A 23560-nucleotide genomic window follows, 5' to 3' on the forward strand; every position below is an offset into this window, starting at 1 on the left:
TGAGGTCTTACAAGGTTCCATGAATTTTTATTTTTCACCCTGACTGCCATGGACAGTTCTAAATGGTACATATTTCCTAACACTATTCTGATTCTTACTTAAATCTCTGTATTTCCCTGAATTCCACAGACTATGTTCACAGCTGGCATAACAGTACAACGCCACTGAAGTCAGAAGACACCTCGCTGAAAGATGCTCAGCTAAGCATCCCTAGGCAGTCCCTAACCCATCCCTCAGTGGACTGCTGGCATGGTACAGCACATCCTGGAAGCACCACGCTCATCATGCAGCCATGGAAGAGACATAAGGATCAGGTTTAGATGTGGGTCTCACATGAAGTAATCTAGGTCAATATAGGACATGTAAGGAGACAGTCTGACACACAGAAAGGATAGAACGCTCCCCTCGCATTGCCAGGGGATGTACTGAAAATAATGCATTTACATTTGGCTCCAAATAGCCAAGTGACATTTAAACAAGCACAAAAGCTTCAGGTATGTTGTGCAAGCTGGCCTCTCTCTAACCAGTGATTCTTCCTGTTAATAGCAAAGACAGTAATTTAGAAAGCACCATTCTGTGGCATGATTCCAGCGCCTGTGTCTCCCCACCGCCTTGCTTAGTGCCTGCATTAACCTCATTCCAGAAGTCCCAGGACCTCTGACTCTTACAGCTGAATTCATAAAAAATGTAAGCTCTCGTTATGTGGGATTTTTGTCTGCGTCCTTCTGAGTCCATGTTTTACTGACTCGTTGAACGTGGCTTCCCCAGCTTGTGCTAAGGCAAGTTGCATTAGCTGGAACAGGGACCGACAGAAGAGGTTTGATTAAGACAAAAACAAGAGAGAAATAAAGATAGCAAAGGCACATACCATACTCCAGCCTAACAGATTTCTGTACATACTGCAAAAATGCTTGGAAAAAGCTTGTCCAGAAGAAAGCAAACAGCATAAAAACGTATGTTGCTAGCAGTCGCTCAACTGTTTACTGCTCAGCAGAAAGAAGGACCAACACGCAGCACACTGGACCCCAGTGGGGCACACACGAGGTGCATCAGCATGCTTGACACAAATCCCTTTCTGAACATCAAGTGTCCCATCTGAGCACAGAACTCTTCCTTTCATCTATTTTTATGAAGCACTCAGAGAAGAAAAATAACCCAGGTCCTCTGAATTAGGCAGCTTTGGAGGGATATGGGCAAATTTTTTTGCAGTTCTCTGGCCTAAACCTGAGCCACGCCAGGAATATGTGATCCAATTCCTCTAAAAAAAATAAAATAAAGCCATTTTTACTACAAAATGTGCAACACCTCACTGTTGCCTCCACCTTTCCCACTCTGGCTTGTGAGAGAGCGGTTCTCATCACAACTACCTACACTATACACCATGACTCGCCCTACTTCCTTTGACGTTGAGTGTTATGTTTGTGCACAAGAGATTTATCTCTGTTCTCACAAACTGAACGGCCCAATTCACTTCCTGGCTCAGATACACAAACACATCCGCACGTATCTGACAGAAAGTGAGAAGAAAAGTGATGACAAAAAGCTACTGCTGAAGGGGCAGGAGAAAACTCCATCCTGAATATGCCAGGTGAGGCTGTACAAGTGAACTGTTTAGCATATGCTATATACAAATGAATGGCAATTTACTGACAGAAAGAAAGAATAATTGCAAACACTTATGCCTCGTCTATGTGTATTAAAAAAAAAAATCAGCTTTTAGAAAGCTGGTGCATTGCCCAACCAAAAGGCAAGGCACCTGACAAACACTACCCCTAATTTTGTTGCTTTGTAGGTGATTGCTTCCTTCCTTCTCTCCCTGTAGTTGATTTCTTCTCTTTTTAGGAAGTGTTCACCAAGAGGCATTCAACTCCCTGAAAAGAGTGGGAAGGAAACGGCAGTAGGGAGAGGCTGGTCCTATCCTGCAAACCAGCCTTGGTGGTTACTGTGCTGCAGAAACACGAAAGCCATTCCTTTCCCTTTGATGAATACAAACACGCACCATGCTACAACTGCAAAAATAGGTCTGCTCCTCCTTCGGACAACTGAGGTGGTTTTGGACTTAACGGCTACTGAAAGCAAAGGTGGTGCCCAAACCTTGCCTACTGCGCCCCATTAAAGCAGTCTTTATTTACGCTGGTGTCTTCTGGAAAGTACCACACAAACGCCAAGAAAAGGGAAGACTCTGAGTTGTCTGGGTCTCCTGTCAGAGCAGCAGGCAACTTGCCATCAGTGGTGCCTCTCTGTAACCAAGCTACTCTCTCCTTTCCAAACTACTGATACTCCCAGATATTTACTGAATCAAGGGGGAAAAATGGGGCCTATTATTAATGGGAACAACAAGGCACAAGAAAGGAGCTGTGCAAAAACAAAATGCTCAATGCAATAGAACAGAGACATCCTTCTTTTGCTTTCTCACAGCCTCCCCTTTCACCTCATCTCCCACCTGATACCACCAAAGCCTGCTCGTGCTTTAACAATGATGGATCAGTTGCTGCGTGGTCCCCTGCTGCTTACCTACACTCTGAAGTCACCTACTCCTAACCCAGCCATCGCTCAGCAACCTCTAAAAGGAAATAAATTCGTTCATTCCAATAAGCAAATTATAAAATCACCTTCATCTGTCTTGTTTCTATATTTTTAAATTTGATTGTGGTCAGAGAATTGCTTGCTGGGAATCACCCTTCCCCCACTCGCACATACACCCTTTAAAAATGCAAAATCTAGCCCTCTATTTCAATATTTCTGATGTCAGTGACCGGTGTCGGCTCTCCCCATACAGTAACTGCTTTAAAGCGCTGCATACAGCACTGCATTAAAAATTAATTACACATGCTATTTTATTGATAGTGCATAATGTAATGAGCACCAGCTGTGCTAAACATCCAAACTCCTTTTTAAGACAGCTATAAAAAAAGAAAGAAACTGCACTTCCAAATGCTTCTCCTGTCAGAGGAGAAAAACAGCAACATCTTGGATGGATTTGAAACAGGATTCTTTGATTTAGCTCTCCATTTGGAGCGTTTGAAGAGTTCAGACTCTCGGGCTCAGCGTAGTGGTATGCGATCGAGTTAACTCTCTCAATGTTGGAGCCATTGTCTTTACTGCAGAAAACACTGCCTTGAACCTTTTTGTCCCGAGACTACCAGATTCAGTTCCACCCGGTAATATTGCAATTAAGGGCTTTTTTTTTTCCTGGGATGTCTGGAAATGGCAGACATCCACTTTAAAGCACCTTTAAATATAGCTATTGCTCCTGCTGGTTCCTAACTTGACATAATTAGGACTTACAAAGTTGTAGTGATCGGGCGTCTGTCTAGAACAAAGCCTCAGCAGCGCTCAAATTGCCAGCGCCGCTGCCCCATGCAGCACCCTAATTTTCGCCGCCTCTTTACAATATCAAGGTCTCTTTGCTGCCTCTTGACAAACACACCATTCAGTCAAAAACAATCAGTTTGTGATCAGATCCATCTATTCTGAGTTTGGATCTGATTTTAGTATCTGGTGAGACAGAGAGCTGCATAGACAGACAGATCACATATGATTTTAATACTTGGATAGACGGATGAACACATAGATTGATAGACAGATGAAAAGATGGATGCATACACTCAGACTGATTCATTACCATTTTCAGCATATACATCTCTCACACATCCCTGCACTCTGTAAGCAGTGTCTGCAAAGTCAATTCTACTATAACTGGCATTAAATATTTCACTAAAATAAATAAATACGTGTAACCATGACTAATAAGGACATCTCTCCTGAATGTTAGCCAGTACTTTATGCAAACCTGTTCTTTATGCAGCAAAATGAAAGGATACATTTACATTGGATCTCGGGGAAACTACAGGTCTTTGTCTGCCCTCTTACACATATACCCAGTTACTCTTTCTCCTCTCAAAAAAGCACCCAATGCTGATTGGAAACCAAGTTTTAGTGGACTTTTCTGTCTTAATTTTTAGATTCCACTCAACAAAAAATGAAGAGTAGAGAATATCAGCCATCATCCTGGGACTTGATGAGTTAGGAGGTTTTTGCTGGATGAGTTTGCATTCTCCACTCTGATTACTGTTTTGTTTTCCATTGATGCTCCTGTGTTAATAAAACCCAGTCTGGAGTGAACAAAAGCTTGCTTCTTGTTCTAGTAAGAAATGTGCCGAGTGCATACTATATCATTAACATAAAAGTTTTTGAAATAATACTGCTTTCTGGACAGACCGTATTAATTGCATCAAGCTTTTTACAGCAGGGTGGTCTAATCTAGCTCTTTTTATTTTCTGACTCAAGTTATAAAACCAACACAAATTGAATAAAATTATATAATTGAAGGAGGAAAAAGTATTCTTTTAAAACCTATTATTTACTTACAGGTACTTCTTTTATCTTTACTGTCACCCTAACCTTTGCCAAGAAAACACCAGACCAGTTAAATGATGCAGTAAGTAGAATTTCAATAGTCAAGTAAATTGATATTAACTTTGCAAGATGACTGTGTGATTTTCAGAGTGTCCTGATAACTAATACAGCTGATTCCTTAAATTAACAGGAGCTTGTTCCACTCACCTGAGCTATGGCCCCATGCCTTCCTCTATTTTAGACCTTAAACTTCACAGCCCTGTCCATTAATCACTGCTGTCCATGCCCACTTGCTGTTTTTATATATGCAACTAAGTATCGTAATTGCTTTCCACCTCCTTCCATCAGCCTGCATGTGGGAAGGAAGCCGTTTCGCTGGTTAGCTGAATATATGTGTATTGGACAGATTTAATTATCTTTACGGAGGTATATAAAATCCTCACTCGTGGGCCCAGGTCCAAAGATTTTGGATCAGGTGAATGCAGGCATAGGGGATGAATTATTACCTGTGCCATTACAATCCACTTTGTCTTACGCCGATTATAATTCCATTTCTGGGGCTTTTGCACTGTAGGATCTTCAGGGCAGGGACTTTTTCTTTGGTGAACACACTGTAAAGTGCCCTTCACTTCTGCGCTGAGATTTTCAAAGCTCATTTCTCGTTAACTTTAATGGGAAATGGGCATCCAAATCTCTTAGGCAGCTTTGACAATTTAAGCCTTAATGTACAATATTAATAAATCAGCACCATAAAAAGAGCCTTATGAAGATGTATTGTGAAAAAATAGCCCCACAAAAAGCACTGCAGTCTATGTGTGCATGCATACAGGCATATACTTTTCCTTACATAATTACGTCTCTCAACAATCATTTGCACGTCTCTGTTATGCAAAAAAACCTGTGTGTGTTTTACAGTTACTCTGAGCAGTTGCAATTCATTGAAATGAAATAAAAAGCAGGCTCAAAAAAGCACCCTAATCTGGCAAGGGGTAAAGCAAAATGAATGCTTTGCCCATTTATATTTTAGATCCAAGCTACACAATCCTGTGAATTTCATGACTCTATTCCAACTTCTAATTAAATAGGCACTAAAAACATTTAAACGGGAGAACCCAATTCAACAGACAGAAGCCTCTGAAGCGAAAAATAAATAAATAAAGAGACCGAGAGAGAGATTGTTCCAGTGGTAGATATTTTTTTTAAATTACATGGAAAAACATAGACCTTTACTTGCAAATTCCTCATCCTGTGGTGCCCTGAACACAAAGAATTGAACAAAGACAGAAGGGACTACGTCCAGCACCGGCCGAGCGACACAGTGGATGCCCAAGCGGACTTCCCAGCATCATTTACTGAGATTGAAGCTACTATCAGCAGCACATTTTCTAAAGATCGCAAACAGCTCTGGATGAGGCAGGCTGACTCCCCCTGTGCATGACCGCACGCTGCTCAGCATTCCGGGCGACTGCTCTTATCTAGGTCGGAGATTTCCAAATGCAGTTTTCAGATGTGCATACCCCAAATCCCACTGGCAGCCAGAAGTTTAGATCCTTCAGCACAAAACTGCTGGGACCCTAGAGGGCCCGATTTGTGTGTGCCTAGCAGAGATTTGGGAGTACCTGCAACTTCAAGCCTTCAGAGTTACAGCCTGCTTGAGAACTGCATGGAAAAACTCCAGGTCCTGAATTAAATGAATGCTGAAAAACAGGAAAGGTAAGAAATGATGAAGGAGGAGGAGAGGCAGGAACTGTTGATGGCTTTTGTTCAAAGGAGGAAACAATTCCTCAGAAGCAAGAACAGGGCTGACAGAATAAAAGGCTAACCAAGTCAGAGACAAGCAGATCTCTAAAGCTGTAGCAAGTGACTGTTCTAAATGTCTATATCAAAAAAGAGGGCACAATGCAGGGATCATCACTAGATTATTAGTCAACACAAAGAACTCACTTTTCTTTCATTTCCACAAAACATTTCAGGGACTAGAAAGATCCTCTAACCCTTGCCACAGGGTTTAAACCATGCCCAGGCTCATACGCAGTGAATACTACGGGCACTAAGAAAGGGTTAAGTAGACATAATCTCCTTTTTCAAGGAAAGAAAGTGTTTCTTTCAAGCAGAACTTGACCAACTACTGTCATAAACATGTAGCATGCACTTTGATATAACCTATTCTCTAAGTGCCGCAGACTGCAGCAGTAATTACAGGAAGCCATGATAACAGGTCTCTCTCTCCACAGAGCTGGCATCGCTCTCCCAGCAAACAGGCAATTCTGAAAACTCACGGCACACAACTCCGAAGTGAGAACTCAAAGTATGTAAAGTACAAAAGCCTCGCCTTCCCACGTTCTTCAATAAGTTATTCCTTCCTTCCTCTTCTATTTTTAGTCATACTTGCTTCCCTCCCCACTAGCTGCTGGCATCGGAAGCAACAGGGAACCAGGGCATCCAGTTCACTGTTACAGCTACCTGCCTACCAAAGGCACTTGCGTGCATACCGCACCAGTGAAGAGAGAGAACAGCAAAACATGAGATCAGTTCCAGTTTGCTTTACTGGTTAGGGGGAGGAGGGACGGGGGGGAGGCAGGAGAGCTATCTGACTTTCTGACGCAACACTCATCGTTCAGAAGAGCCCATCTCTATGCCCGTCTCAGGCCAGTTGGTCAACCTGCTGCGGTCGACAAAGCAGAGCCAGATTAAAACAGCCTCCCCCCAACGCTGCGTACGGCTGCTGGGATAGGAAGCCTGACCAGATCCCCCAGGCATGCTGACTGACTGCACTGGGACAGGAAGCCTGACCAGGTCCCCCGGGCGTGCTGACTGCACCGCACCAGGCAGCGCGGCGTGCAAGCCCAGTGCCTCTCCCAGGCAGCACAGGAGCCTTCCTCGCACGCCCTGAGCTTCACCCAGGGCCGAAACAGGAGCCTGTGGAGTGCTCTCAGCCTCCTCCTGCGAGAACATTTTATCTTTCAAGACCCAGGGTTTCCAAGACGCAAATTTGAATTTCTTGCAAAACTTTCTGTCTCGCTTTATTACCACAATGAGCGATGTACAGGGACATTCTCACAGGACACAGCATGCTGCAGCAGGTGGTACCACTTCTTGCAGAAGGAAAATGCTGAGCACAGCGAAGTTTTGCGGGCTTCGGGGGCACAAGAGAAGCCATTTCCCAAAGGCTTGACAGCCGTTGCTGTCTCTCTAAATCCTCTGGTCCTCACGCATCATTCTGGGAACTCCCTGTTAAAACTCCATGCACATTAGCGTGAATGAGGGCTGCAGGGTTTGGCCCACCACAGTGAGACTCCATAAACACTTGCGGATTTTGCCACAGCTGTATTTTCTTTTAAGCCCTCCCCATTTTCACCTCTCCAGCCCGCAGTTCATCCTAGACCCAATCTTGCGACTGAGCCACGCTCAGAAACACCCACTGATTTCAAAGAGATCACTGGGTCTGAAATGATGGGGTCTGGCAACAATATGCCCGTGTCCTCTTTGGCTAGCTCAGTGCGCCCTCATTTCCACATCACTTTCCCCTCCTCGCGGCGACAAAAGTCAGGCATCCAAAAGGAATAAAGGAAAAGAAAAGCTGACAGGGGAGAGGCGAGGGGTGTGTGGCAAGTTACCAAGGAGCATTTTCTGAAAGCAGGGGAGAAAACAGCATGGAGCACATGCATCCTGCGTGCACACGGACGCGGAGGAGAGCCTTTAATAGGAGTGATTGAGGGGGGAGGAAGAAAAAGGAGGGGGGAAAAAATACCTCAGATGTTAAATGTTATCCAATTAAGCTTAAAATAAACAGCCCAGAGAGATGAAATCTTGATACCAGGGTATAGCATTCTGTGAGGAGTCTCAGACATTTGTTCACAACGTGGTACAAATGGCCCGGCAGCGGCCGCTGGTGACAGCTGAAAGTGGGCAGGCAGGAGGGGAGGGATGGGGAAATGGAGGGAGTCGCCAGCCCATTCCCGCTCCCCATCCTCCGTTCCCACTCCCCATCCTCCGCCACGGTGGAGGGGGAAGGAGGAAGGGGAGGGGGGGGTGGTTTAGGGCATTTGCTCTGCCTTCCCCACGCAACCCAGCGAATGCAGCTCTCCCACAGCAAAGACAGCATGACTCGGCAGCACTACTGACCTTCAGATAGCAACAAAAAAAAAAAATGTTTCTATTACCTGACAACTGACAATGACATCCAAATGTGCCTGACGTCTCAGTCTGAATCTCAGTCTGAGTCCCGCCAACTGAGACTGCACGTGCACCACAGCAGGGCAGGCTAAGGCAGGGCGGGAGGGAGGCCAGTGCGCGGAGAGGTGACGTGATCACGGATGTGTGAGGGTGGGAGGAGGCAGCTATGGGAGCCCCCGGCAGGTTTGCAGGCCTGGACGGCCCTGGAGAAAAAACAATAGAAAAAACTGTCAGTCGGATCTAAGTTTGAAGGGACAGAGGAGGCATCATCAGGGGTAACAGGCGAGGCGGGGGCTGGCTGCCTAACGCGCGGCACGCTTGGTCGGAGCCCCTCTCTGGGTCTGGCTGAGGCTGGGGGCTCGCACCGGGCAGGGGACGAGCAAGAAGAGACCTGGGGACCCGTGAGCCTGGGCGGGGGGTCTGCAGCGGGCACAGAGAGGGGCGAAGCAGGGAGGGACAGCCGGCCCTGGCGTGGAGCAGAGCCGGAGGTGGCGGACATCGCCACCGGCGCTTGCTCAGGGACCGAATCAAAAGGGGGATTATTGTTTCACGGCTGTGTCAATGCATTGAGCCGACACAAAACCAGGCAGGCTTTCTGCCGAGCCACCGCTGAAGCGGGCTCCACACACCAGCCCGGACAAAGTGTGGTGACTGAGAGCTCAGATGGCTTCAGAGAGGTGCCAGGAGCCGGGCTCCCAGAAGGAAGTGTCGGTGGCCACTGTGCCGCCTTCCCTCTTGAGCCGCAGCCGGCTGCGCATTTCGCGTGCCCCGGTTATGCAGGGCCGCTTCCCTATCGTGCCTGCGAGGAAGGGAGCGACCTTTTCCCTTCTAGCTAAAAGATGATATTGTAACCTCCAACCGTGTTATTTATTTTTAACCCCTCCAGGAATCACCTGCCATTTCAAAGCTGTATTTAAGAGTTTTCTCCTGCTCCACTGGAAATGCTCGCTCCTCCTGGCACTAGTTCAAACTGAGCTCCACGGCTTTAAAAAGCTAAGATAGAAGTCTTAAATATCGATATACACCTGCACAAACACAGATACGCACAAACGTACACACACACGCAGAATCAGGTAGGAGCCATGGTTTTGGCTGGCGCAAATTAGGAGAGTTTAAAGGGAAGTTGAGCAAATGGCACCGCTTTACATCCACTGAGAATCCCACTCCCTTCTTTTAAAACCATGCCTGCCACTTAATTATTAAATAAAGGGTAGCTACTAATCAAGGGAAGTTTCTAAACGAAGATATGTGGTGGAGTGGTCGCCATTAAGAAGCTGTCATTTGCCAACAGTTACCGCACAGTGGTAGATCAGAAACCACAGTTTCCCCCTGTATTTAGATCAGGAAATATGTGTGTTAATTGTGGGGTAATTTCTGGCAAATGCTCCTTTTTTTATTAATGGTGGCAATTCTGCCTGTGCATGCGTGTGCACCTTGCAGATACACGCAAACACCGTGGCAGCAAGGAGGAATATTTATCCGCGCTCCCTCCAACCCTAGAAAAGCAACATTTTCTAAGGGAGTCTACACCACGGCAGCAAGGAGGAATATTTATCCCCGCTCCCTCCAACCCTAGAAAAGCAACATTTTCTAAGGAAGACTCTCCACCTCGAGAGTCCCGATTCGGAAATGAGGCCTGCATGCTGATCTGACAGCTACACATGTGAGGCAAACGGGGATACTTCATCCTTGGCACAGCATCCAGCGCTCCAGTCTGCAAGGACTGCATTTGATTTTGTCGTTTATCTTAAATGGCTAAGAGACCACCAGTGCAAAACATTTGTGTGAAGCTTTTGCCAAAACCACAAGTGAAGAGTCTAAATTCCCTGTGTAAATACTTGAGCTTCAAGCATCTAGGATAAAATTTGTGCTCTTTTGTGAGGACTGGTTTTAAATAGAAGCCATCTCTGTGGCTCGTGGGACGCGGAAGGATTTTTTATTTTGGGGGCTCAGATGCTTAGCTTTTGTAACTGTTTGATCTCTCTGGAAGCACTACACAAGCAGGCATCGGTAAGTACTATCCAAATCGTACCTACGTTGCATTTTGGGCAGGACTGTGCACCAGGCATGTGGAAGCTGATGGCAGACATGGATTTCTATGTGTATATATATGTGACTGTACTGGCACTGTAACAGTGTGATGAATAACAAATTTGGTTTTTTTGTGGAACAAGCAAAGAGTAACAAAGATTCCCTCCAATGACTTAACAATTGTATCTTATGTTCCCAATATTACAAAAATAAGTAGTCTAGCATGGGCTATGTTTTGCTGCCTGGGCACTCGTCCTTGCTGGGAAAGTTGTGAGCTTGAAATCAGGATTCAGAGTAGGGCCACAGGGCAGCTACACCTAGACATGTCCACGGCCCCACCATGACTAAGGGCGCAGGTCCTGCCGTCACTCAACCCTCTGCACATCATGGCGCCATATTACAGGTTTTGAAGGGGCTCATCACACAGAGGAACTGCGTGAAGCCCACCAAGTGCACTATCAGCCAAAACCGCATGGGGTTTTAATGTGTAGGTCCTAACACGGAACACCACCCTGAGAGCAACAGCCTCTCCTCCAGCCCTGGTGGGTCCCACCTTTCCACTGACAATGAATTTGATACAATCTGCACAGCCTTGAGGCGTCTGAGAAGCTGCTAAGAGCTCTACCAAGTGGGTACAGGGAAGCCCTCCCTGCTCTTATCCGCTGTTTCCTGTAGCGTGGAAAGGAAATTAAGGTTTCAAATAGGAGGTTTCTAACCATCTGGGCAAAGGGATCCCATAAGAGTCTTCCAACAGAGGCACTGGGGCAAGCCAGCAATCCGCTTTAACAAGGTCCCTAACAAATTTATGGGAAGGGCTATATGAACCAGTTGCCAGTGAATGAATGGAAATGAACGTGTCACTCGGAAGGTCTTCTTCTGTCCTTTGATATATACGTGAAGAAATCTAAAAAGTGTAACCTAGCATCAGAAGGGAAAAGACTGGTAACAGAGCAGAAGAATGGGCAGAGACTCCAGCAGATGCTCAGGGAGTCCCACCACCACTCTGAGTCCAGCGCTAAGAGACAGAGATCACGGGGCTACCAGACCAGGAGGCTGAGTCTGCCCCTACAAGCAACATGAAACCAGGTGATTCCTCCTCTTCTTTGCTACCACTTTAGGGCTTGCCTCTTTGTCACAGGTAACAGCACAGTCCTACAGAACCAGATCAAGTGGCAAATCATGGAGCGGGAAATCATATCCACTGGCCTCAAGGAAAGACGTGGTATAAAAGAGTGCTCCACTGTTAGGTATGTGATACCTCTTCACAGCTGTAGAAACAATAACAGTAGTGCTCAGAAACGCTCAGCTTGTGTTTGCTAGGAACATGCCCATGTTTTACCTCTCCAGCTCCTCTTCCGTGGGATTTTTCCCCTTAAAAGCCCTGTTTAGGGCTGAAAATGAAGACAGGGGTTCTATTGTTCTTCAATTTAACTGCTACAGGTGATGGACAAACATAAAATGAACAAATAGATAAAAAGATAGACAGATATATATAGATAGACAGACAGTATCCTAAGGTGGTGCTGAGAGTTTTCTGCTCCACCCACACAGCACCAGGAGAGGGAGGGGAGCCAGTCTCCAGAACCCTATGGCTGACCGACCACATCATGTTGCACACAGGTTTCAAAAAGAAAACACTTCTGTGCGCTCCTGACTGCCACAAAGGGCACAGCCACAACCAGCACTAAGGGAAGGCAGACCTCAAGAACTGCAACTGCAGCCTTAGGGGCAAAACTCCGATCTGGCTGGATCAAGCGGGCACACACATACAGCTCCGTGGGGCTCGGACATGGCTGACACGATGTGTGAGGTTCAGTTTTCCTCTTGGGTCAGCACTGGGAAATCACTCACCTGCACTGCAGATCTCAATTATATATTCTGCATTCATTCTGCACGGATGTGAAGGGGAATTTTGCAAGTAGCATGAGTGTGAAACATGCACAGGGTCTGTCACTGTGTAAATAAAAGATCTGCATTGCTGATGGTAAAGGAGGGTTTTGTCCTTATGCTTCAAACAGGCTCGGCATACGCTCAGTGCCTGTACATGGCAGTAGCTCACAGGTTATGTTGACTCCCAGGCACTGCTAAGAGTAATTTTTTTGCTCTCTGCTATTTTTAAACTTGCAAAGAAGAGAATAAGGTAAATTGGACATGACCCCAGAAGATGGAAATGAGCATAAGAGCCTAGATGAACATGACAAAAACCACAATCAAGGCACAAATTGCATCCTTTTGTTGTCCCTCTCCCTGAGCCTAGGCATGACTGGCCATATGATATGGTATATGTAAAACACCACGCTTCTCTGGCACATCTGCAGAAAAGTCCCTGAGCAAAGCACGAAGATGGAGCCACAAGCAGCATTCACAATGTCCCACCTCCACGCGGTTCAGATCAGGGGATTCGATCTCAATGTAAGAGATCTTCCTTTACATCCCACGTCGCATGTGTGGACCCAACGTAGCCGGGTCGCTGGTGCGTCCCTGGGGGCGTTGTGTGCCTGCCTGGGTGGGTGCCTGGGTGGGCATCTGTGCCCAGGCAGACAGGCAGGTGCACAGGCAGACCTGTGAGCCACTTCACGGGGCACGAACCAAGTTTTTCTGTGTGTGTCTCTGTGCCTGTCTGGTGATGGAAAATCAATCAATAGCTGGTTAGAGACTAAAGCTTAGCTCCATTATTAAAAAACTCGCTTTCAATAAAAAGAAAAACATCTGTTCAAACAGCGTATGGCTACAAATTCAGAGTGCAGGCTGCAGCCTCGTCCCTGCCCCGCGCCCGTCGCGTTCAGGGAGAGTACTGCAGGGGTTTCGAGACGGCTTTTACACGTACCGTTGCAGCAGCTTTGAACAGACACATCCGAAAGTGAAAGACAGATCTATTCACTAATCTTTCCAACAGATTTTTTTCCAAGCTTCTCCTAAAACGACTTGTCTCATCTGTATCGCACCATCTCATGCGGACTGTTCCCACCTGGGATTATTATCTTTCCACCACGTCGTTTTGCACAGACACCAAACGTGATGAAGGAAACGTGCACATACACACACGTGTACGCACACACACCCCCCAAGCGTATAGAGACACACACACACCAACATTTCCAGCAGCAGCTAGCAGAGCAGCGCATGCACACCCTGCCAGTGGCGGGCACATACGGCATTCCCCAGGAAAGGCAGAAGGACTCCATGGTACAGGCAGACACGCCACGATACGCGTTCACGCAGGGAGTCCGGCGCCCAGCTAGATACACCTGCACAGCAGCCTCCACCTCTTCCCCCAGCACACACACAGCGGTTTTGGAGCCGTTGCCCTGCACCACCTTCCGATGCCAAGGCTAAAACTTTGCTCGAGCTGGAAATGGAAAGGCTGCACCGGGGAAAGAAGGAGGAGGACGGGAAAGGGATTTCTTGTTATATTTTGCTCAAGGATTTTTTTTTTTGGCAGACAAGGATTCCCTTTGAATTGATACATTTCATTCTCCCAAGAATTTCGAATGATAATACATAAATGAGTCATAGATCAAGAACAGCGACGTGGTGAGCCAGAAGGAGAAAGAGTGTGAGTGAGGGGCACTGGCACAGAAATTTGACAGTACCCCAGCTCCCCCCCTTCCTCCCCCCATGCCAAGACATTAATTCTCACAAGTCGGAGAAAATTACTATGCATGAATGCAAAAAGCATGATCAGGAGTAATTAACATGGCTTCATATGCAAATTTTATTAATGCAGAAGTACAAAGTCATTATGCAAATGAAACTTACGTCAACTCTCTTGACAAATATTCATCTCTAAAGCTCAAGTTTCTCCCTTCTTTTTTTTTTTTTTAATTTTTTGGTGTAAAACCAAAAAAAAAAAAAAGTGACGAGGAGTGTTTGACAAGTTTGCAAAGTTGTTTTTCAACCGGAGAAATTTATTCTTGCATTGTTGATATATTTTTTGTTGTTGTTGTTGGCAGGTACACGACAGCTCATGGAGGAGAGCGGGAGGATGGGGGACGCGGGCTACCAGCAGCAGGCAGCCAATCAAAACGCCAGCGGCTGTAATGAGCGCGATTGATGACTGTTTGGCTTTACTGCAGGGTAATGAACTAGAATCCAGTCTGAGGAGGAAAAAAATATGAATATTCATGAAGCTGTGCTCCTGCCTTTGATGATTAAAGAATTTTTTAATATTCAAATAAGCACTTGCCAAGTGATTAACAAAGAACAAGCACGCAGGAATATGGAAATGGAGCTGTGGAAGATTTGGGAGTCACAGTCTGTGCGGAAAAGACAGCACAAAATTTCATAAACAAGATAGGCAGATAACCCAATTCAAATCAGAGCAAATATAGGGTGAAACAAAAAATCCCCTTATTCTTCACCAGTTTGGATATTGTATCAGTCACTTTGTTTTAGTTACGAAGGAAAATAAAAGCAACCAATACAAGAAGATGAAGGAAAAAACCCAAACCCTGAGAAACCCAACCCAGCAATTACGAAGTAAGAATCCTGGGTGAGAAACCGATAGGAAAATGATGGCCAAGTCCACCGTCTGCTGTGGGCTATTGCTTTTCAAAAGCAGGAGCCTGCCTGACGCTGAGAGCCTCCCGGCTACTGAGAACTGCCAACTTGTTGTATACAACAGTCAGGAGGCGAAAGTATCCCGAAATAACTGAGATCGATTCCTGCTGCTACATCCCTTTCCTCGGCTCAAGGGTGCACTGCGGGGCTCGATCACTGTCTGGGAGAGTAGGGAAGGAGTGCAACAGAAAGAAGAAATATTATTGGCAGGGGGAAAAGAACAACAAAAAAAAAAAGTGCAAAAGGAGGGTGCAAAGAGGTCTCAGCTGCCCACCCTGGTAATCAGTTGGCAAGAAATGTGTTTTCCTCGTCTGAGCCAGAAAGGTGCTCCACTCCCCACAGGTTTCTGAACAAGAGTACAAAAATCCATCCACGCTACAAAATGTCTGATAAGTTCAGGCTCTCACAGTTTAATAGCTTCACTAAGGAGTCACACTGAAACACATAATAACAATATTAACTGCTAAAATGACTTTGCAGTTAAAATACATCTAATTAGCAGCCAGCAACGTCCTTTATTTTTTTGTCTTTTTTGGAAAAACAGTTAACTTAAGGGCTACCTTACACCAGGATGAAATGTGGTTGGGCTCTTTCTGTTACTCAAAAGCCAGAGTAAGGATGCCTTCAAACTCTTACGGCATTGGAAAAGCGACTCACCTTCTTTGTTATTAGATCCTGGGGTTTCACAGGCCTGTTTGGCTTTTCTGCAGCTCTTTAAAAACCTCTGGTTAATTGTTTCTTATTTTAAAATCTAAAGAAAGCATAGTCTAGGTACCATTTAACAATTAGCTGGTGTCTTCAGAATGCAACATTAAAACTTTACTTAAAAAAAAAACAAAAAACCACCAAAAAATCACAACAGCATGAGGACAGTGCTACAAAATACACAAAACGGCCATGACCGGAACCTCCGGAGCTGCCATGAAAACACATCATGGAGCTAATGGGATTTTTCCCCCCATATCTGCTCCATTTTTGGAGATACAAAAATACCCACCCTTGATGTATCACAGGAAAGAAAAGGGAAAAAAAAAAGAAGGGAAGCAGGAAAAAAAAAAAGGAAACACCTAACTGTAAGTAAGTAAAGATGAGGTTAAACACCATGCAGGGGTATTGCTGGGAGTCTCTCCTCTGAGCACTGCCAAGACCTTTCGAAGCTGCCTGTTGTCTCTAGGTGTGCGTGGGCGGGCGAAGTGTGAGATTACATAAGGCACACGCGGCAGGAGCTGTGCACAACCGGACGGATTAAAACGCTTGTCTGTGAAACTCAGCTCTCCGTTTCCTGGGCTGCTCGTGTCAGACCCTTGAACACCATAAATGTTATCCTTTGTCTATGAGATTCCTTGGCTTTACTTTAATCAATGCATTTTCCTTTTTAATGACAGAGAAGCGACTACCAGCTCATACAGTTGGTTGCTTTGAAGTCCTTCTTAAACAGCAGTTGAATTCTACCATATAAATGTGAATACGTGATATTTATGCCACTTTTTCTTCCTTTCTTTAAAAGAAACCCATTTACATATTTCTGGAGAATAATGATACTTCAGCAGGGCAGGTGAACACACATTTCAGCATATGGAGTCAATGGGAAAAAGTATTAAAAGTCAATATTGTAAAAATCAGCCCCTAAATTTAAGTGGCTTGAATTGAGCTTGCAGCTGTGGTTGCCTGTCAGTAGTTAGATGCTGTAATAATAATAATAACAACAACAACAACAATAATAACAATAATAATAATAATAAGCCTTTCATTTCTCTAGTGCCTTCCATGCAAAGATCTGGAAGCACTTTACAAAGATAAATAAACTGAGCTTGCAACACCCAGTGTGGTTAATAAATATCCTAATGTATCTAAATATCCTGTTTTGAGCATGCAACTCTTCTTACTGCACAAAAATCCATATTTTAGGCTGTCCACATATTTGTGCATGGCAGACACTGAGGGCAGGCCATGGAGATTTCTACTTACCGAAGAGCGCATGTGGATTCCCAGAAGTAGCCCACACTACACCTGCAAGATTGCTTATGCAGTGCCAAAACCTGTCTTTTAGGAAATGAGGGTGTGGGTTGTTGCTGGACCCGCTCGGGGGCTGGGATGGGAGGCTGGCGGGAGCATCCAGGTACTGCACGGCAGCATCGGCAGCATCCCTGTAAGCCGGGTCTCCCCAGGGGCTCCTGCAGGACCACCCGTCCCCCATCCCACCTAATACTCATCCAAATCTGCTCCTGGCCCCTATTCTGCACTTTGAACATGAAACTATGGGAAAAACTGAATCATCGTGGCTCACCGCCACTAAAAGCGCCAGTAAAAGGACTGCACCGATCGCTTCCTCCCGCCGTGCCCTCTGCCCACCCCACCGAGGCAAAGCTCTGCCCCAGGACAACCCTTTCCCTCTGCTACGAGAGCAACCAAGAGTGAGAGGAGGGGAAACAACGGCAGGACGGGGCCTCAAACATCATGGGGGATAAGCAAATTCAGCATATCAGCAGACATGATTTAACACAGGGAAGCAGAGCATTCTCCTCTCTCAGGAGGATGGTCTTGCAGACGGAGCTCCGGGCTGGGAAGGGTGCCAGGGTGCACCCCCCAGGGCACGAGCCGCCCTTGGCTTTCCCCTTCCCACCCTCTGCCCGTCTTGCCTGTTGAGCCCCAAAACGCTTCCAAGCAGAGCCCAGCTCTTGCTCCGGGGGTGCAGAGTGCCTAACACAATGGTGCCCTGACCGGAGCTGCAACGTCCAGCAGCTACCGCAATAAACCAACAAATAAGAATAATCACTGATTTGTGGACTTTGTTTTCCAAAAGGCATAAAGGGTTGACAATAAACAGTTCATCAGTTTTCCCAAGTTTGTTCCCCAACTCTTGTAATTGAGTCCTGGGGAGTTTCAATGGCTGTAAAAATCCTTGTGGGGATTAAAATTTTTAGTCCTGATTATACCGTGAATATTTCTACATACCAGCGAATATTCCGGCATACAACCACCCCAACAGATGACTGCAGCAATTTAACATGCCCTGAAATAAATAAAGGAACTCAGTGGATGGAAAGGGCTGTTTCCAAAGGGCAAATAATATATACAGGCAGCTAGTGAGAGAAATACCACTACAAATCATCTGAGGGCTTGACCACAAAACCACGGTCCAGAGGCTAAAATGAAGTGGCCAGGGAAGAGCCCCAGATAGGCAGGAGGCTGTAACAGCGGTGGACTTCTCCTCTGCCTTGGCCATTCGGGACTGAGCCCTGCTTACACCTGCAGACGCTGCATGGCACACACGTATCCTCGGGCAGAATACGGCCTCTGGGAAAGACAACAGCAGGATTTGCTGCTCAGCTAAGCATCTCCTCCTTGCTCCAAAGTTTGCCTTCTACTAGTATTTTTGAATTTTTTCCCTAGCCCACACTAAAAAAAAATATATATAAAAAAAATCATTGGCAGAATCAGGTAGGATAAGGCTTTAGCAACTCTTCAGCTGTTTGGCAGCAAAAACAGTTCCTGGAAGGGGAGGGAACTTGGGGAAAGAGAGGCAGATGAAGTCACTCTGCCCCTCTGTGCCTCAGTCTCCCCATCTGTGAAAATCAGCTAATGACATCCACCTGATTTCGTTAAAGGTCCTGGAAACTAAAAGGACTGTAACAGCAATATATTCAGCAGCAGCAGCACTGTTAACTACTTCACTGCTGGAAACGCGAAGGAGGACCATCAGATGATGCCGATGTCCCTGCAAAGCACAGATGGACAAACTTAATATACAGACACAATTAGCTTTGGGAGAGAATCACAGCTCCTGTTTCTTTGGCTCATCCCTTGCCAAAAGCAGTGTAAGTGTAGGCACTTCGTAAGTGCTGAATTTCAGTGTGAAAAATAGTCTACCTGCCTAGTGTGAACGCATAGGATACACTTCAAGTAAGAAGACAGCGGTTGGAGGGGCGGGTCCCATTAACATGCACGTTTCTAATTTGCAAATCTTCCCTTGTGCGAGGAGCACATTCACACTCAGCAGCGCATTTCACTAACACCGAGCAAACTTCAACAAGCAAAGCCGGGCAAGCGACCGTGAGGGGTGGGAAAAGCAACAGAGATTTTTAAAATGAGGATTCCCTTTGAGTTTTGGATCTCTCGGGGGAAAAGCAATCCAGCTGTGTGCGTACAAGCGGGCCCAAGTCTGATAACTGAATCTGTCAAATTAAATGAGCGGAGCAATCAGCTGGAGATGGTAAAACAATCCACCAAACGAGTGAAACCCTGAGGACCTAAAGTTTCAGTCCTGAATGTACCGGACACCAGCACAACTGAGTAAATAAAGCTCTCTGAATAGAAAAGAGGCTATAAAATTAGCCAGCTTTTAAATAACGAAAGAAAGCAGACAAATAAACCAGCAATGTAGTTCAGACTACAATGTAAGTTTAAAAAGGGCAATAATAAACCGACAGTTCGTCTGCACAAGGAAGCTCGTTGCCAACCTGCGCCCAATCCTGCTGCTAAATAGCACAATGAGAAGTTTCACGCAAACACTTGGATGCAAGCAGAATTTGGCCAGTCATAAGCATGAATTAGACAGCGTAACTGAACCCTACACCAGGAGAGGAAAAACACAAGTAGAGTCTATAAAGAATCCCTTACTTCTTTCACTATGACACGAAAATAAGAGCAAAGCCAGCTACCAGAAACCAAGAACCGTTCTATGTACACGACATTTTCTCTGAGGTATATTTTTCTGGACCAGTTCCCCCCGTACCTCCCAATTCATCCGTTTATTTGTACAGAATAGCATCCTTCTCCGTAAGATAAAAGTATAAGGCACAAAAAGGCTTTTTATTATCAGGTCTGTCTGAAATGGAAGCTGAAGTCGATTACCCACGAAAGTGTATTAAAAAAAAAAAAACGAACAACAAAACAGAGGTGAAGCAAAAGAATTCCTTGAAACCTTCATGGTCAGGATGAGGAAGTGATATTAAATTCATACCTATCACCCCAGTAAAATAAAAGCTAGTGGGTTTTTGTTTTGTTTCTGATGAAAATGTCAGTATATTCAAACGGCAGCTTATTGCCGTATATCACAGTCTAACCAAATCTTTCTATAACCTCTTGCATTACAAGAAAATCTCTAAAATGTCACCAACTAAAAAATTGAACTAGCTTGTAATTAGTTTCAACAAAGTAGTCCTTTTAACCCTAATTTTCTAGATGTAGATGGCATTTCCGAAGTTAGCATTATGAACCTTGCTTAAGGACAAGCGAAATCAAATTGTAAAATCATAAGCAGCGATCTAGCAGTTCTTCCTCTAAGCAAGCCTTTTATTTCCCTGTAATAAATTCAAATCCTGTCTTCAGTCTCCTAATAGGTGATCAGAGAAAATATGCATGCACACCTAAACCGCTACAACAAACCTTATTTTTTAAATAACACTTCAATCACTAATATAATAAAGACTGTTATAATATGTTAGCACTGGTATCATTATTCCTCATGATTCAATATTCTAATGACTGGCTGTAACAGAGGTTTATGTTCTGCCGAGGTTTATACCACTATTTAATGTAATTAAGCAAACTGGCAGCCAAAGCCTCTATGGAAATATCATTTCTATCGCAGAGTATTCCCACCAGAAATTCAGAGGAGTCATAACATACAAACTTTGATTCTGTTTATTTTTTCCCCTGTTCTGAAACTGATCTGGCATTTCTTGGACTTAGCTTAGTGGAAGAAGGAATTAATTTGGCTTCTGTAGACATGTTATTATTGACAATACTAATAATCTATGACAAATGGGCCATCCCCGCTCCTCTCTTTCAGCAGGCATCGCAGCCTGCAACATCGCTTTGCAAAACCCCAGAGCTGGACTTTCCTCGTGCCGGGAGCCCTGCGAGTGTACCAGCAACGGGGTTTTAAGCAAGCTATTAAAATGCTAATATTCAGCACGGGCCAGATCCCTGTTACCACAAAAAGCAGAACTAAAGCTCCTCTGGAGACAGGATAAGGCCCTTCCAATGTGATCAAAGAGTAAATACATGCAAAGCTCTGATGGGAAAAAGGATCTTTTTTCTAATTTTAAAACCAAACAGGGAGAGTTCACCAGGCTCGTAATTCATGTTACAGTCACATCTGGGATCACTGACATGTGGGGTAAGAGCAGCAAGGAGGATGGGTCCAGGCGAAGATGTTGCCACCTGAGGTCAAAGCGGAGCGCCCAATACCCAGGGTTGCATCAAAACGGAGTTGGTTACCTCTAGGGCTACACTCCCCTCCACTCGACACAGCTCTGCTGACAACAGCAGATGTGCCACATACATACATGTATGCATACATACACACACATGCACATATAGCCATGCACAGCTTTCTCACGTCTGCATTCAGCCCTCCCTCCAAAGGGAGCTCAGCCCCTTCGGCAGCCCTCGCTCAGGCAAGAGGTTTACGGGGCTGCTCAGGAGTGCAGGGTCAGGAGCTGAATTCGGCCTCGATAACCAGAGCTCTCCCACTGGCCACAACAGCAGAGCTCACAAGCTGACTTGGTTAAAATAAAGGCTTAGTTACCTCTTGCTCCCAGCTGCAAAGCTCTCTGTAGAGGGAAAAAAAAACCCAATGCTGAAACAAAACCCACACCCATTTGTGGGGGGGAACAGGACAAGGAATGATAACGAGAAAAGGAAGATGTCTGGTTCCTATTATTGCTATCTCCAGCGATTTCACCTCCAAACAGCTTAAAGCAGGCTTCTGGAACAGAAGTTAAACTTTCCTAATCTAGGCTCTTAAACTGCCAGAATCCGGTTACATTTTCTCCTTCTCCAGATTTTAATACTTTTATTTTATATTCTAATATGGGAGGGAGGAAGGGGGAGAATTTCAGTGTCACTGTAAGAAAGAAGTCACCGGGTTTTGCGATCCAGCAGCTTCCTTGGCAGAGAGAACTGCTGGTTGGCATAATCCGCTCGTTTGACAAAACTACTATTTCTGGGCACGGGCTCAAAAACAGGTAGGAAGCAAATGCTGAGAAATAAGGAAGTAAAAACAGCCAACAGATTTTTCACTACCAAGAACGCCAAGAGTAAACATGATTTATTTAGCTGTGTTTAACATGTCTCTTCTGCACTAGACTGCAGAAATCTGCTTGCATTTAGAGCAGGAGGAGGAGGAGGCGGGGGGGAGGGGATGAAAAGGGAATCCATTACGGCGCTCCGCTGGTACTTTCTGAATTGTTCAGTCACACAGTTTTATAGAGTACAAGTATTTTCTAGCCCAAAATATATTCATGTGTCAGAAGAAAGCAGCACTAATCTGCTGTTAATTAACAAGCTGCTGCTAACAAAAGATGAAGGACCCAATTCATACAAACAATATTTACGTGGGTGTCGCATGATTTTGTCACAGATCTTTTCTTTTCTCCCCCTCCCCCTTTCCCCCCTGCCTCCTCCTCCTCTTCCTCAGCGCCCAGTTGCGGGGATGCAGCGCGGAGGAGTCCTGGCTCCTCCTGGGACCAGCACCCGTGGTGGCGGCAGCAAGGGCTCCCATCCTCGTCCCAACGGAGCCAAACTCGGACGGGTTCTTGCCCGAGGCACCCGGCTCCGGGGCTCCCATCTCCCCGTGCGGGGAAGGGCCTTATCGCACGCTCGCAAGTGAAATTTCCTTAGATCCTTATTCAATTACGAGGGAGAAGCCATCTTCTGGCGCCATGCCCGCAGTGGCAACGCTGCCGAGGCTCCGGGAAGTGGCATGAAGCCTCCCATCCTCCATCCATCCTTCCCGGCGGTGAGAGGGGACAGGCGAGATCGTCGCCGTCCGCGGTGCCCTGCCCTTGATTTCACATTTGTTTAACCCAACCCTTTTGCCGAGAAGTTTCGGGAGGCGGGAAATTGCTAGCAGCATGGAGACCCGGAGGGATTTGGGCTTGTTCAAAAATACCAACGCACACACAAAAGGGTAGGGCGGTGAGCAGTGAACCAGAGGGCAGGCTTTCCCGCCGACAGCCCCGCTGCCGTCACCCGCTCCCCGCTGTCATTTTGGACGGTAGTGCTTGTGGCCTCATCCAGAGGGGTGCTGAGCATGGCAGGCTGCCCCGAGACCCCACTGGACGCAGCCCAGCACTTCGGAAAATCAAGCCATTCACATCTTTTCTGCCTCATCTGAGAAATGAGAGTGCCTATCTGCATAACTCCTGCGGGCGGTTTAAAGCTGGTGCTGGCAAAGAGATATGAGGCTTAAAACCGACAGAAATGAGCACTAAAAACTCCTGGACTTGCTGCACTCCCGGGAACAAAGGTGGGATTGCAGGGTTGGAGAAAGGGCTGATGGTCTCCTGCGCTTTACCCATCAAGCCACGCAGACCTGCCCTAGAGAAGTGTTACTGGGGACGGGGTGTAGGCTCTGCTCAGCACTGCCATCACACAGCCAGGGCTGGGAGAAGTGTAGGAACAGGCGGGTGGGAAACAGAAGCAT

At 45.9% G+C, this 23560-nt stretch overlaps 1 protein-coding gene across 4 annotated transcripts in view; it reads right to left on the bottom strand.

Moving 5' to 3' along the window:
- Positions 1 to 23560, bottom strand: part of BCL11B (BCL11 transcription factor B) — a 96125-nt gene that overhangs the window by 44964 nt on the left and 27601 nt on the right. For 2 of the 4 annotated variants that reach the window (XM_075426409.1, XM_075426410.1), the window contains exon 3: positions 8523 to 8738. The exons of the other annotated variants lie outside the window; for them this stretch is intronic. In XM_075426409.1, coding sequence (XP_075282524.1) covers positions 8523 to 8738 — 216 coding nt within the window. The remainder of the gene's footprint in view (positions 1 to 8522; positions 8739 to 23560) is intronic. 4 annotated transcript variants of the gene reach the window in all.

Source organism: Opisthocomus hoazin, chromosome 7 (genome assembly GCF_030867145.1).
Source record: "Opisthocomus hoazin isolate bOpiHoa1 chromosome 7, bOpiHoa1.hap1, whole genome shotgun sequence".
NCBI classification, from domain to species: domain Eukaryota; kingdom Metazoa; phylum Chordata; class Aves; order Opisthocomiformes; family Opisthocomidae; genus Opisthocomus; species Opisthocomus hoazin.